The 14,038-nt window shown below is 41.5% G+C and overlaps 1 protein-coding gene across 1 annotated transcript in view; it reads left to right on the top strand.

Moving 5' to 3' along the window:
* Positions 1 to 8,260: 8,260 nt before the first annotated feature.
* The window catches only part of mertka (c-mer proto-oncogene tyrosine kinase a), a 128,167-nt gene continuing 122,389 nt past the window's right edge, over positions 8,261 to 14,038 (top strand). Inside the window, exon 1 of the mRNA XM_078542653.1 lies at positions 8,261 to 8,440. Within this exon, the coding sequence (XP_078398779.1) occupies positions 8,383 to 8,440 (58 nt within the window). The 5' untranslated portion in view covers positions 8,261 to 8,382. The remainder of the gene's footprint in view (positions 8,441 to 14,038) is intronic.

Raw genomic sequence — 14,038 nt, 5'->3', positions numbered from 1 at the left:
AAAATTTACAATAAACCTAAGTCTTCAAGATCATACATCTTCGAGACAGAAGCTGGTAAGCAGATAAGAAGGAACAGAGTTGATATCTGGCCTACATCCAGAGCCTATAAGGCAGGAAAAAATCATCAGCAACATCACTGACAAGCGAGACATCAACAACAGCTGGACCAAGAAGCTGTGGAAATCAATATTAGCAACATCAAGCACAACTCCCACAACGCACACGTCGCCAGTACAGCGTGCCATCTCATTGCAGAAAGGGATGACTACAACCAAGCCCATGAAATGCAACATCTTACCACCTAAGTGAAATTGTGAATAATGTTTTTGAAAGAAAACAAGCCATAAAAATGTTTTAAGATGTTCAGAATTCCAAGTTTATTGCAAACATTTATCTGCAAAAGTTTATTCCAGAAGTTTAATCTCTAAAGTTGCTTACCCAATTAATTGTAAAAGTTTTATTGTAAATGTTCTTTAGTTTAGACATGAAAAAGAAAGCCTACAAATTATAACACAAGTGAAACAGCAAGCACACATTATAACACAAGTGAAACAGAGCAAGCAACAACGTGCACATCAAGCACTGTTGTTCAGCAAGCTATGACCCGGAAAGGATCAAAATGTTTTATTGGGGACGAAATTGGGGGAAAAAAAACGGGAAAGACCAAAGTGATTCCTGATGAAGTTGGAAGTGAAATGCACGGATAAATCCTGAAATTTGAAAGTGAAGTGAGATTTGTGTTGCCAAGATTAACAGGAACAGAATAAGAAGAGATAAACCATCGTTGCAAGCAGAAAAATCCTGTGATTCCTAAACTAAAGGATTACTATCCTTCGCTCTGGTAATCCATGAGTGTTAGTTTTTGTGATTTTTTAATTTTTAAATCATTCAGAAGTTTTTGATACGAAGACTTATATTAACTCTGAACTGTTACTTGAAGAAATCTGAAATCAGTTAAAAACTCAGTTGAGGACTGAAAGTTTATTTTATTTCATGCTGCCATGAAGATGAAAAGAATAAAATGGTCCAAAAATATAATTGAAATAATATATTAGAAAGTACTAAGTTAATGATTGGAAAAATAATGCTGATAGAAAGAGAAATTACATTTTTCTGAAAGAAAATCCTACCTAAAAAAAATTGGAATGGTATTGTTTCCTCTGCATGTATATCCACAAAACTATATCATTCACAACTGCACCACAGCCTGTGTACCAAAAAGACATTGTATCATTCTGCCACATATGAAGTGAGGTGAGGAATTATACACAATGTAAGCTCCAGAATTTGTGTCAAAAGTGCGATTTATTTTGGAGTTTCTGGGAACCACAAGACATGTACAAAGATATTGAGATCCCTCTGAATGTAAACATTTCCCAGTCTCTCACCATTCAAGAAATATTCTGCTTTATTTTGCCTACAGCACTGGTATTATGTCCCTCTTTTTTTTTTTGAATGAGTGTGTAATATATACAATCTTCCAATGCTTAGGCGCCAGAGTCTCCACAATTCCATCCTTATTTCTCTCTGTAATCTAGGATGCATCCTGGAGGACCTTTTCTACTTTGAGGACTGCCAACCTTTCAAGTACAATCTCTTTATTTTCATACTATCCAGTTTCTCTACAAATTCATTCTTTCCTGTGTCTCTGGCAGAATCTTTAGCGAAGGCATTTACAAAGTACTCATTCAGTATGCCAGTCATGCCCTCGGCTACCTCCGCAAGAAGATCTCCTTTGTCCCTAATGAGCCCCACCTTTTCTTTGTCTCCTTTTAACTATTCATACATTTATAAAAGATTTTTCGGTTCCGTTTTTGTTACCTGCTAAACTATTCTTATACGCTCCCTTTGCTCCCCTTATTTTTAGTTCTCTGTGCTTTCTTTATACTGTGGCAGAAGGAAGTCAATCACATGAACAGAGGCACATTCAAGCTTATTAGGGATCAAGGAATATAAGACGGAGGACATTTTGTGTTCCAAAGGTAGTATATTACAATAAGGACTGCATGCTTACGTGTGCCATATTCTACCTGTTAAACCTGCTTCACTTGTGAATTGATATTTTTGCTGAAAAAAACAAAGATATTGAACCTCTCAGCATTTACTATTTTTGGCATTGCTCATCTAAAAAGAGAATATCCATCTTTTTCCCAATGATGTCTGGATAATTGTAGTTCCCCTTTATCACTGCTCTGTAGTTATGCATCTTTCTGCAATTTGCCTGCAAATTTGCTCCTATATCTCCTTTCCACTATTTGGTGGCCCACAGTGTACACTCTGTGTAATATTTGATCTATTTCGATTACATCATCCTTTTTCAGTGTTGTAAAAGTATTTTTTGAAGAGGTAACAGAGATGGTTGATGAGGGAAAGGCCATTGATGTGGTGTATATGGACTTCCAAAAGGCATTCGATACAGTGCCACACAACAGACTTGGGAGGAGAGTTATAGGTCGTGGAATGAAAGGGACACTAGAAATGTGGTTACAAAATTGGTTGAGGGATAGGAAACAGAGTAATGGTTAATGGGTATTTTTCGGGCTGGAAGAAGGTTTGTAGTGGAGTTCCCCAGGGGTCGGTATTGGGACCCTTGCTTTTCCTGATTATAAATAAATTATCTAGATTTTGGTGTGCAGGGAACAATTTCAAAGTTTGCGGATGACACACAACTTGGGAGAATTGTAAACTGTGAGGAGGACAGTGTAGAACTTCAAAAGGACATTGACACATTGGTGGAGTGGGCAGATAGGTGGCAGATGAAGTTCAATGCAGAGAAATGTGAGGTGATGCACTTTGGTACAAAGAACATGGAGAGACAGTATAAAATAAAGGATACTATTCTGAAGGGTGTGCAGGAGCAGAGAGACCTGGGTATATACTTACATAAGTCATTAAAGGTGGCAGGGCAGGCAGAGAACTGTTTCTAAAGCATACAGTATTCTAAGCTTCAATACTAGGGGCAAAGGAGGTTTTGATGAACTTGTATAAGACACTGGTTAGAGCTCAGCTGGAGTACTGTGTACAGTTCTGGGCACCACACTATAGGAAGGATGTGAACGCATTGGAGAGAGTGCAGAAGAGGTTTACGAGAATGGTTCCAGGGATGAGAACTTCAGTTATGAGGAAAGATTGGAGAAGCTGGGACTGCTTTCCTTGGAGAGGAGAAGGCTAAGAGGAGACTTGATAGATGTTTTCAACATCAAGAGGGGTCTGGACAGAGTAGATAGGGAGAAACTGTTCCTGCTCATAAACGGATTGAGAAGCAGAGGGCACAATTTTAGTGTTTTGCAAAAGAAGCAAATGCGAGTGAGAAAAAACTTTTTCTCACAGCGAGTAGTTAGGGTTTGAATGCATTGCCTGGAAGTGTGGTGGAGGCAAGTTCGATTGAGGCATTCAAGAGGGCATTGGATGATTATTTATACAGAAACCATTTGCAGGGTTACGGGGAAAAGGCAGGAGATTGGCACTAAGTTAAAATGCTCAGAGAGCCGGTGCAGACATGATGGGCTGAATGGCCTCCTTCTGTGCTGTAACAATTCTGCGATTCTGTGATCTTTGAACGTTCAGCCATCTGAACCTTTTTATTCTTTCTTACCTATCTTTCCTGAATACCTTGTAACCAGGAATGTTAAATCCCCAACTCTCCTCTTGTTAGAGCCAGGTCTCCATTACTGCCATTATATCTTAATTCCATGTGGCAATTTGTGCCTCCAGCTCCTACACCGTCTACTGAAAAAATTAGTCCTAAAATAACTGGAACTAAACTAAGAGCTGAAGAATGTAGACAGAAATCTGAAGACTGAAGATTTGACAAAACACTTTTACGTCTTTAATTTCCAAAGAAGACTCCTCAATTCTATTGACCAATTTGAGTGACGTGTGAGACAATTTCAACCTTCTGCTTTCCAAGATTTTAAACAGCACTGTTGATATCCCACTTGACCTACAAATCAATCAACGAAGCAGCTGCACCTAAAATGCTAAATATGTTCACTTACTCCGTATCTTCTTAGAACTCTTTAAACAAAAGCAGTGTGCAGAAGTCCAAATAACTAAGGACTTATTTATGTTCACTGCCATGAACCATCTCCAGGTCTGTAATCTTGTTAGCATGTCTTCTATTGTTTGTGTATGGCTACTTGGTTTAATAAACATTACCTTTTCTTTCATGTCAGTTGTGGCTCACTCACCTTTGAATCACAAGGTTGCAGCTTCAAGTCCCACTCCAGGGCTTGAGCACAAAAATCAAAGTTGACACTCCAGTGCAGTACTGAGGAAATGCTGTACTGTTGGAGGTGCCGTCTTTTGGATGAGACATTAAATTGAGGCCTCACTTGCTTGTTCGATGGATGTAAAAGATCTCATGGCACTGTTTCAAAGGAGAGCTGAGGAGTTATCCCTGGTTTATCCTGGCCAATATTTATTCCTCAATCAATATCACAAAAACAGTTGGTCATTATCACATTGCTGTTTGTGAGACACCCAGTGGTCATGAAAAGCACTATATAAATGGAAATCTTCCCTTTTCTTCACACCATTCAGTCTGATTACTGACTTCATTTTGAGGACACATTTAACAACTTGCATTTATATATTACCTTTAAAGTAGGAAAATGCCCCAAGTCATTTCACAGGAGATTAATTAGACAAAAATTTACACTGAAGCACTGAAGGCATGGCTGCCAATGGTGGAACAAAGGAAGAAGGGGACGTGTAAGAGACTAGAGTCAGAGAACAGAGAGATCACAGAAGGTTGAAGGGTTGGAGCTGGCTACAGAGCTAGGGAGAGACAGGGCATGGAGGAATAGTTGAATCCAGAGGTAACTAAAGCATGGATACGGTTTCAGCAGTAGATTAGCTGACAAAGGCATAGAGACATGGAATATTATGGATGGATGTTAGTGACCTTTGTGATAGAGAGGATATGGGATCAGAAGCTCAGCTCAGGGTCAAATAGGATGCCCAAAATTGGAAACACTCTGTTTCAGCTCGAGACAGTCCATGGATAAGGATGGAATTGGTGCCTGCAGGTAGAGTTAATGGGGGGTCAATAATGGTTTTAGTCTTCCCAATGTTTCAATGGAGGAAATTATGGGCCACCCTCTATTGCGTGTTCAGCAGCACAGAGGAAATGGAAGGGTCAAGAGAGATGGTGGTGAGGTAGATATGGGTCTCATCAGCGTATATGTGAAACTTAATGTCATGCCTGTATGGTGGACTGCAGCGGTTCAAGATGGCAAGGGTAACTAGGGATGGGCAATAAATGCTGGCCTAGCCAGCAAAGCCCACATCCCATGAATGAATAAAAAAAAATACGTGAAGTGCTGTGGTATATTTTGGCATTTTGGTAGGAAGAACGAGGAGAGGCAATATAAACTAAAGGGAACAATTCTAAAGGGGGTGCAGGAACAGAGAGATCTGGGGGGAAATGTACACAAACTGTTGAAAGTGGTAGGGCAAATTCAGAAAATGATTAAAAAAACATGGGTTCCTGGTCTTGATAAATAGAAGCATACAGTACAAAAGCAAGGAGGTTATGATGAACCTTGGTAAACATTGGTTCGGCCTTAACTGGAGTATTGTATCCAATTCTGGGTGCTTTGGAAGTGCCAGGGACCAGTGCAGTAGCCAGGGGAGACCTAGAGCCTTTTCCCCCCTGCGAGGGAAAACCCTTAAGAGGCTTTAGAGAGGGTGCAGAAAATATTTACAAGAGTGGTTCTAGTGATTAATTTACGTGGACAGATTGGAGAAGCTGGGGTGTTCTCCTTAAGGGATGAGATGATTGACAGGAGATTTGATGTTTCAGAATCATGAGGGATCTAGTCAGAGAGAGAAACTGTTCATCCCGGTGCAAGGGTTGAGAACCAAAGGACACCAACTTAAATTGATTGGCAAAAGAACCAATGGCTACATGAGGACAGCTTTTATACAGTGAGTGGCTAAGAGCTGGAATTTACTGCCTGGAAGTGTTGTGGTGGCAGATTCAACTGTGGCTTTCAAGAAGGAAATAAATAAGCACCTGAAGAGAAAGAAATTGCAGGGTGACATGGGAATTGGATCAGCTCAGTTCTTGCAGAGAATCTGCATGAATACAATGGGCCTCCTGTGCTGTAATTATTCTATGTTGTCACCTAGGGCAGCAGGTAGATGAAAAATAGGAGACTAAGGATAGGTCTTTGGGGTCTCCAGTAGTAAGGATGCAGGAATAAAAGCCAGAGCAGAAGATTCTCTGGTTAGGACTGACCAGATGTAATTTTCAATACATTTTGTCTTAACTGTCACTCTGCTTTCCACTCTATTACAGACCTTCACTTTTGGTCTTTCCCCTCTTTCATCTTTACCAACCTCTATGCTTGCTTAAAACCTATCAGTTCTGACAAAAAAAAAGAGGCCTTGTGGTGCACTGATAGTGTTCCTACCTCTGGGCCAGAAGCTTTGGGTTCATGTCCCACTTCAGCACTTGATGGCCATAGAAAATGTGGCCAAACAAGGTTGATTATCCTCCTGTAAATCCTTCCAAGATGCCTGATGCATTCTCCATGGCAACACCTCTACCAATCAGAGTGCATTTGCCAACCAATCAGCACTCTCCTCACACAGTATAAATTGTTGTTTTCCCCCTATATTGGTATTCTTGTGGTGTCCTGATGAGTGCAAGATGAAAAGTTTCAAATGTCTCTTTTCTCAGCAATACTCAAACTCTGGACTATCAAACGTCTATTCAAATATGGTTGTGCAGGTTAGAGCAAAAACTGCCTTTAATTAGGATCGGTACCCAAACACGTTATAGTCTAGTAATGTTAATTTTAAAAATGCAAATATCCTGTAATTCGAATAAAGTAATGTAAACAAATCAGCACAAAAGCTATTTATAGGTATTAACTCGAATTACTGGATATTTGGATTTTTGCATTAACATTGCTAGGCTATAACATGTTTTGTTACCAATACTGAATCGTGCAGCGTTTTAAATCTCCGAACGAGTTACAGCATCGAATTGTTTCACCCATTTGCATAAAATTCCTCTGACCGCTATTGACTTGTTTATTTTAAACGAATTAATAACTCGGACCACATCGGGCACAAGCGTTTATTTTTAGAACAGTGTGCTGCTAGAGGAGGGGTGTTGCTTTTGTTTGTTTCCGTTGGTCATGTAGATTTGTAATCTTTATTGCTGCAGTGGCTGGCCACGATTCCAGTCTACACATACACCTATCCATATATCATTGCCACATATCTTGTCTATCTTAAGGGTTTCGTTTCCTTCAGCTGCAAAATATAGAATCTCTTAAAGCCCCTAACTTTTTATCAAACGGTAACCGGGATACGGAATTTCGTTCCGAATTCCTCAGAAATGACAAAATCTACTTGGAAGTCACTCTGAAATCTCACATATTAAAATTTTTGTCTCACTTTTATTTACTGTAACAGCAGGGCTACAATAACATTAGCTTAAGTGTTTTTTTTCTGTCAGATCTCTGGAAATATAAGATAAATGCTAAGATAGATACTGCGGATGCTGGAAACCAGAAATAAAAACAGAAGGTGTTCGAAGAAGAGTCATATTGGACCCGAAACGTTAACTGTTTCCCTCTCCACAGGTGCTGCCAGACCTGCTGAGTTTTTCCTACACTTCAAGTCCCAACAAGCAGTGCCAGGGACCAGTGCGGTAGCCAGGAGGGACCTAGAGCCTTTTTCCCCTGCGAAGGAGAGAGAGAGGAGGGGGGTGAGTTTAGGCAGCAACTCGTGGCGAGCGGTAAGGTTCCCCCCCACCCCCCTCAGTGAGGTTCATATTGTGCTCAAAAACAAAAATACCTGGAAAAACTCAGCAGGTCAACTGTATCCCTCTCCGCAGATGCTGTCAGACCTGCTGAGTTTTTCCAGGTATTTTTGTTTTTGTTCTAGATTTCTACCACCGCAGTAGTTTGCTTTTTTCATATTGTGCTCTCCTCGTCTGCGAGTGAATTCATTTCCAACTCTCACCCTGGGCTGGGATCACGTGCCTTTGGCAGAGCCGCCTCTCCAACAGGCGATAGTTGCCGTAGAGAATAAGAAACCCAGTTTTTGCAGTCAGCAACCGTGCAGTGTTGCATTATAGTTGGTGCTCCCTCAGATGAGGAGGGGGGGGCTGTAATTTCCCCCATCGTTAGCAACACTGGCAGAATTCAGTGTCATTCTTACTCCTTATCAAAAATAGGCGAAAGCAGGAGTTGTGCGGTCAAAAGTTTGGATTTTGTTGCATGAGTGAAGAGTAATCGCTGCTGTGGGGCTTTCTGCAGCCGGTTGGGGAGCCCCGAGCGGCAGCTGCTTGAGGTGTCGCCGAACCCCAGCAACGAACCGCGCTCCGGGAGAGCTGGTGCGGACAAAGCCTTTCGGTCAAGATGAAACGCTCCAACTTCTGGACGTTTACTTTGTTCCTTCACTTGGCCCGCGGATCTGGTGAGTTGCTGAATAAGATTTGGAAACATGCGTCGACTTTTAAGTGAAGTCAACGAGCCCGTGCGCGCGCTCACCTGGGGATATATATCGTGCATATTTAAACTTTTTTTTTTAATAGTGTTATTAATAAACCGCAGTAGGTGGGAAAGGCTTTCTCGATTTAAATTCAGATGCAAGTATCGCTTTTAAATAAAAGAACAGAAAGGAGTTACAACATGTTCTCTAATGCCCTTCCACTATGATGTGACTGATGGGATGGTGAGCTGGTTTACTTAAATTTAGATTTTTTAATGGTATTTTATAGGTAAAGTAAATGGTTTCTAACCCACACGCGCGCGTGCGCGCGCACACAAACAAACCCGCAAACTTGAGATTCAAACAAAAAATGCTGACCACACATGCGATAAAGGTTCTCCAAATAGTGACCTTTCTTTCGGATGGTGGTGGATTTGTTGCATATTTTCAGCCTTTTTTTTTATATAGCGCGTAAATTCAATGGAGTTTTTAAAAAAAAATTTGTTTGAAAAGTTTCACTCTCTCTCCTCACATTGATATTAAATGAGCGAAAAATTGCAGCTTTACGTTTGCATTCTTGGACGAAAGCATTCCTGCTCTGTTCTCTTAATCCAAGTCCTGGATTTTCTTTTAATTGCTGGGAATGTGTTTAGCTGGCCAGAACAGGGGGAGGATTAGCGCGAGCAGTAATCTGAATGAAAACATTGGAAGCCCATGGCCCCTGGTTATCGTACACTGAGATTTGCTGAGTGTGACTGACAGCAGTTAGTGACTGCAATGGGGGAGGGTGACTCACTTTTTGCTTCTTTAAAGAAAGAAATAATTTGCAATAATACAGCCCCTGCCATGGCCTCCGACGTCCCAAAGGGTTTTAGACCCAATGCAGTACACTGGAGTGCAGTCAGTGTTATAATATAGGGAAACCCAAACAGCAACTAATTTGAACACAGACAAGTCCCAGAGACAGTAATTAAATTGAAACCTTATTTATATAGTGCCCTTAACATAAGGAAACATCCCAAGGTGCTTGTCCAGATAAGACCAGATAATCTGTTTTAGTTGCTTGAGGAGTAATTGTTGACCAGGGCCTCTGCTTTTCTTTGAATAATGCTGCGGGATCTTATATGTCCACTCAAGAGCCTGTGCCAAAAGTACTTTATTAGACATCTGATTTTTGTTTTTGTTCTTTCACGGGATGTGGACATCACTGGCTCGGCCAGCATTTATTACCCGTTCCTAATTGTCTTGAGAAGGTGGCGGTGAGCCACCTTCTTGAACCGCTGTAGTCCATGTGGTGTAGGTGCACCCACAGTGCTGTTAGGAAGGGAATTCCAGGATTTTGGCTCTGACAATGAAGGAACAACGACATAGTTCCAAGTCAGGATGGTGTGGGTCTTGGAGGGGAACTTGGTGTTCCCATGGATCTGCTGCCTTGTCCTTCTCGGTGCTGGATGTTGCGGGTTTGGAAGATGCTGTCGAAGGAGTCTTGGTGAATTGCTGCAGTGCATCTTGTAGATGGGACACACTGCTGCTACTGTGTGTCATTGGTGGATGGGGTGCCAATCAAACAAGCTGCTTTGTCCTGGATGGTGTTGAGCTTCTTGTGTTGTTGGAACTGCACTCATCCAGGCAAGTGGAGGGTATTGCATCACACTCCTGACTTGTGCCTTGTAGATAGATAGCGGGCAGGCTTTGGGGAGTCAGGAGGTGAGTTACTCTCTGCAGAATTCCCAGCCTCTGGCCTGCCCTTGTAGCCACAGTATTTATATGACTTGTCTAGTTCGGTTTCTTGTCAATGGTAATACCCAGGATGTTGATAATGGGAGATTCGGCAACGGCAGTGCCATTGAATGCCATGGGCAGATGGTTCAATTCTCTCTTGTTGGAGATGGTCATTGCCTGGCACTTGTGTGGCACGAATATTACTTGCCACTTGTCAGCCCAAGCCTGAATATGGTCCAGGTCTTGCTGCATTTGGACATGGACTGCTTCAGTATCTGAGGAGTCATGAATAGTGCTGAACATCGTGCAATCGTTCGCGAATATCCCCACTTCTGACCTTATGATGGAAGGAAGGTCATTGAAGCAGCTGAAGATGGTTATGCCTAAAACATTACCCTGAGGAACTTCTGCAGTGATGCCCTGGGACTGTGATGACTGACCTCCAACAACCACCGCCATCTTCCTTCATGCTAGGTATGATTCCAACCAGTGGAGTTCCCCTGATTCCTATTGACCCCAGTTTTGCTAGACTCCTTGATGTTACATTTGGTCAAATGCTGCCTTGATGTCAAGGGCAGTCACTCTCACCTCGCCTCTGGAGTGGAGCTCTTTTGTCCATGTTTGGGCCAAGGCTGTAATGAGTTCAGGAGCTGAGTGGCCCAGGCGGAACTCAAATTGAGTGTCAGTGAGCAGATCATTGCTGAGTAAGTGCTGCTTGAAAGCTCTGCCAATGATGCTTTCCATCACTGTACTAATGATCAAGATTAGACTGATGAGATGGCAATTGGCTGGGTTGGATTTGTCCTGCCCTTTATGGACAGGACATACCTGGGCAATTTTCCATATTGCTGGGTGGATGCCAGTGTTGTAGCTGTACTAGAACAGCTTGGCTAGGGGCATAGCTAGTTCTGGAACACATCCCTACTACCTCACTCACCACTGCCAAAACCTTTTTGAACCAGTCATCAGAGATTCTGAGCTTTCTCCTTCTTGCTTCTAAATTCCTCAAACCTCAACTTATACAGCTGTACCTCTGTTCTCTTCCCCATTCCCACTCTTGTGAAGTTCAGTGACTCTTCATCCTCATTCTCAAATTATTACATCCTGTCCACTGCACCAGTGCTTTCAAAAGCTCCCCAAAAGAAAAATCTTCAATCATGCTTTCAAAGTACCCACTTCATTTTTATTTTCTTTCTGTCCTACTCTGTCATTCTTTTGTCTGCTCTGGAAAGTTGTCTGAGCATTTTTTTTACCAGTGTAGAAATACCAATGGCTGTTGCTGAGGTGGCAGTATGATATTTTATTTTCAAGCTAGCAAGTTGCCTTTTCTGTCTCCATGAAACTGCAAAGTAACTTTTCTACTGTGTAATGTATTGCATGTCTGGTTCCAGGTGGTCAGGAAGCTGATGGCTTCATACACCCCGTGGAATTCCTGTCCAAAGACCTATGACAGGAGCTGCTTTTGTATTGCTCTCAGTACCCTACCTGTCTCCTGATGTGTGCGTCTTCTGGAGCTGGCTGCAACCACCAAAGTAAACCACCTAGATTTGCTAAGTCTGGTTGCTGGGGAGACTGATTTTCCTTTACTGGCACTACAATCATATAAAAGCAGCTTTCGGCATCTTAATGTTACTGTTATGCTGACTGTCCCTGCATATATGTCCATGTTCTTGTAATCCACAGATTAATTTAAAAAGAGTTAAAAGTGCCTCCATCTCCTGCATGTTGAATCTGTCACATTCACAATGTGGCTACGTTAAGTCAGCGACTCTATTACGTAGTTTAAAATCATGTATGTAGTATCTGTTTCTGTTCTATGGTACAGGGGTAGCTGGTCTTTAATAAGATAAAAACAAAAAGCTACTGCGGATGCTGGAAATCCAAAACAAAAACAGAATTACCTGGAAAAACTCAGCAGGTCTGGCAGCATCGGTGGAGAAGAATACCTGGAAAAACTCAGCAGGTCTGGCAGCATCGGTGGAGAAGAATACCTGGAAAAACTCAGCAGGTCTGGCAGCATCGGTGGAGAAGAAAAGTTAACTCTTTTCTTCTCCACCGATGCTGCCAGACCTGCTGAGTTTTTCCAGGTAATCTTCTCCACCGATGCTGCCAGACCTGCTGAGTTTTTCCAGGTAATTCTGTTTTTGTTTTCGTCTTTAATAAGGTTGGGCAGTCTGCTATGGAAAATGTGTCCAAGCAGAGTGAGCTGACTCTCACATTCTCCGACATCTTTGAAAATTCTATTGAATGGTACTGTCATGAAGCTATTAATGTATATAATATTATTGGGAAATATTTTTCTTTTAAAATAGAGGTTTAGTCTGTGGGCATGGCTTAATTGGATTAAAGCAAGCTAGTCTGGGTGCTTTGATGTGCACTAGTTTTGATACGTAAGAGAGAAAGCGTGCATTTGCATTTTTTGAATAGAGCATTCAAGAAATGGGGTGAAAACTTGACTCCCATCTAGCAGTTATCAAGCAATATGTTTATATTACTAATAAAATTGTACTATGAAAGGGGTTTTATTTTTAGAGAGGTTTAGTTCAGAGGTTGAATGGGAGTGGCAGGTATAACTTCAGCAGTTTCAGGTGTGCAGAGCAGAGGCAATATAATATCAAAGCCTGTAAGCCTACCACTGTGTCTGCAAGGAACCAAAGTGAGAAGCACCTCATTTTGAATTCGTACGGTGAAAATGCTTTGCTTGGTGTTTGGTCAAAGTCTATGGGTTGATGTTGCCTTAATGGAGATTAGTTTGGGAATTTATTAAAAGTTATGATAGTAATTTGTAACCATGTGTATATATATTTTAACCTGTGTAAATTAATAAAATGTTTCAGTTAGTTTAATGTAAAGCCTCAAACTGGTGGCCTGATTCCTGAATTTAGAGTTGTATCTCAAACATAACACTTAAAATTATAGGTTATGACAGTTGTTTAAAGTTTCCCTCTGGGATTTTTAAATAACTCCGCTTTACCAACTGCATCGGTCATAACAGTACAAAAACTATGCTTGTAACTGTCAATATTGGTGGTGGCATTTATTGTTGGGCACCCAACAGTGAGTGAGAGGGGACAAATGGTGATGGGTTTGCAGACCTACTTCCCTGAAATTTATATTTCCGGTTTAAGTATTGTTCGAACCAAAATCTCCCATCTTATCGTGCTGTTTATTCACTGCTCATCAACCCAGATAATTTTAGTCTCCAGTTGACTTAGAGGATAGATAGGGTGGGGGTGGTGGAAGGCTACATTTGTTTACAAATAATTGTAACAATAATCTATCTATATTGAAAGCCAAAGGACAGCTTCGCAACTCCGGAGACTATGAAACGGGATGTGGCCTTCACTGGCTAGGCCAGCATTTATTGCCCATCCCTAACTGCCCTTGAGAAGGTGGTGGCAAGCTGCCTTCTTGAATCGCTGCAGTCCATGTGGTGTAGGTACACCCACAGTGCTTTCCTTCTCCACATAATATAATTCATTGATGCTCTGCTCAAAGGAAGAACACTAAATTTCATTCCCTGCTTCCACTTTAAAACAATCAGCAGCACTATTACTATATAACCTCTGTTCCTCTCCTCAAGATATTGATCCAGCAAGGGGAAAGATCTTCAGGGTTATGGGGAAAGAGCAGGTACATGGGCCTAACTGGATAGTTTCTTCAAAGAGCTATCGGGCATGATGCGCCAAATAACCTCTATCTGTGTTGTATTAAATTCCTTTAATGATATCAGTTGACCCTGAATCAGCTATCTTGTCTGTTCCATGTACCCGTTATGCTATGGATTAAAAAAAAGTGCTTTTTCTCCGATTCCATCTTTGCTTGTAAATATTATGTTTGTGTCCTCCACCTTGAACTCAT

This window comes from Cetorhinus maximus, chromosome 5 (genome assembly GCF_964194155.1).
Source record: "Cetorhinus maximus chromosome 5, sCetMax3.hap1.1, whole genome shotgun sequence".
NCBI classification, from domain to species: domain Eukaryota; kingdom Metazoa; phylum Chordata; class Chondrichthyes; order Lamniformes; family Cetorhinidae; genus Cetorhinus; species Cetorhinus maximus.
This window is presented reverse-complemented; position numbering and strand designations above follow the sequence as displayed.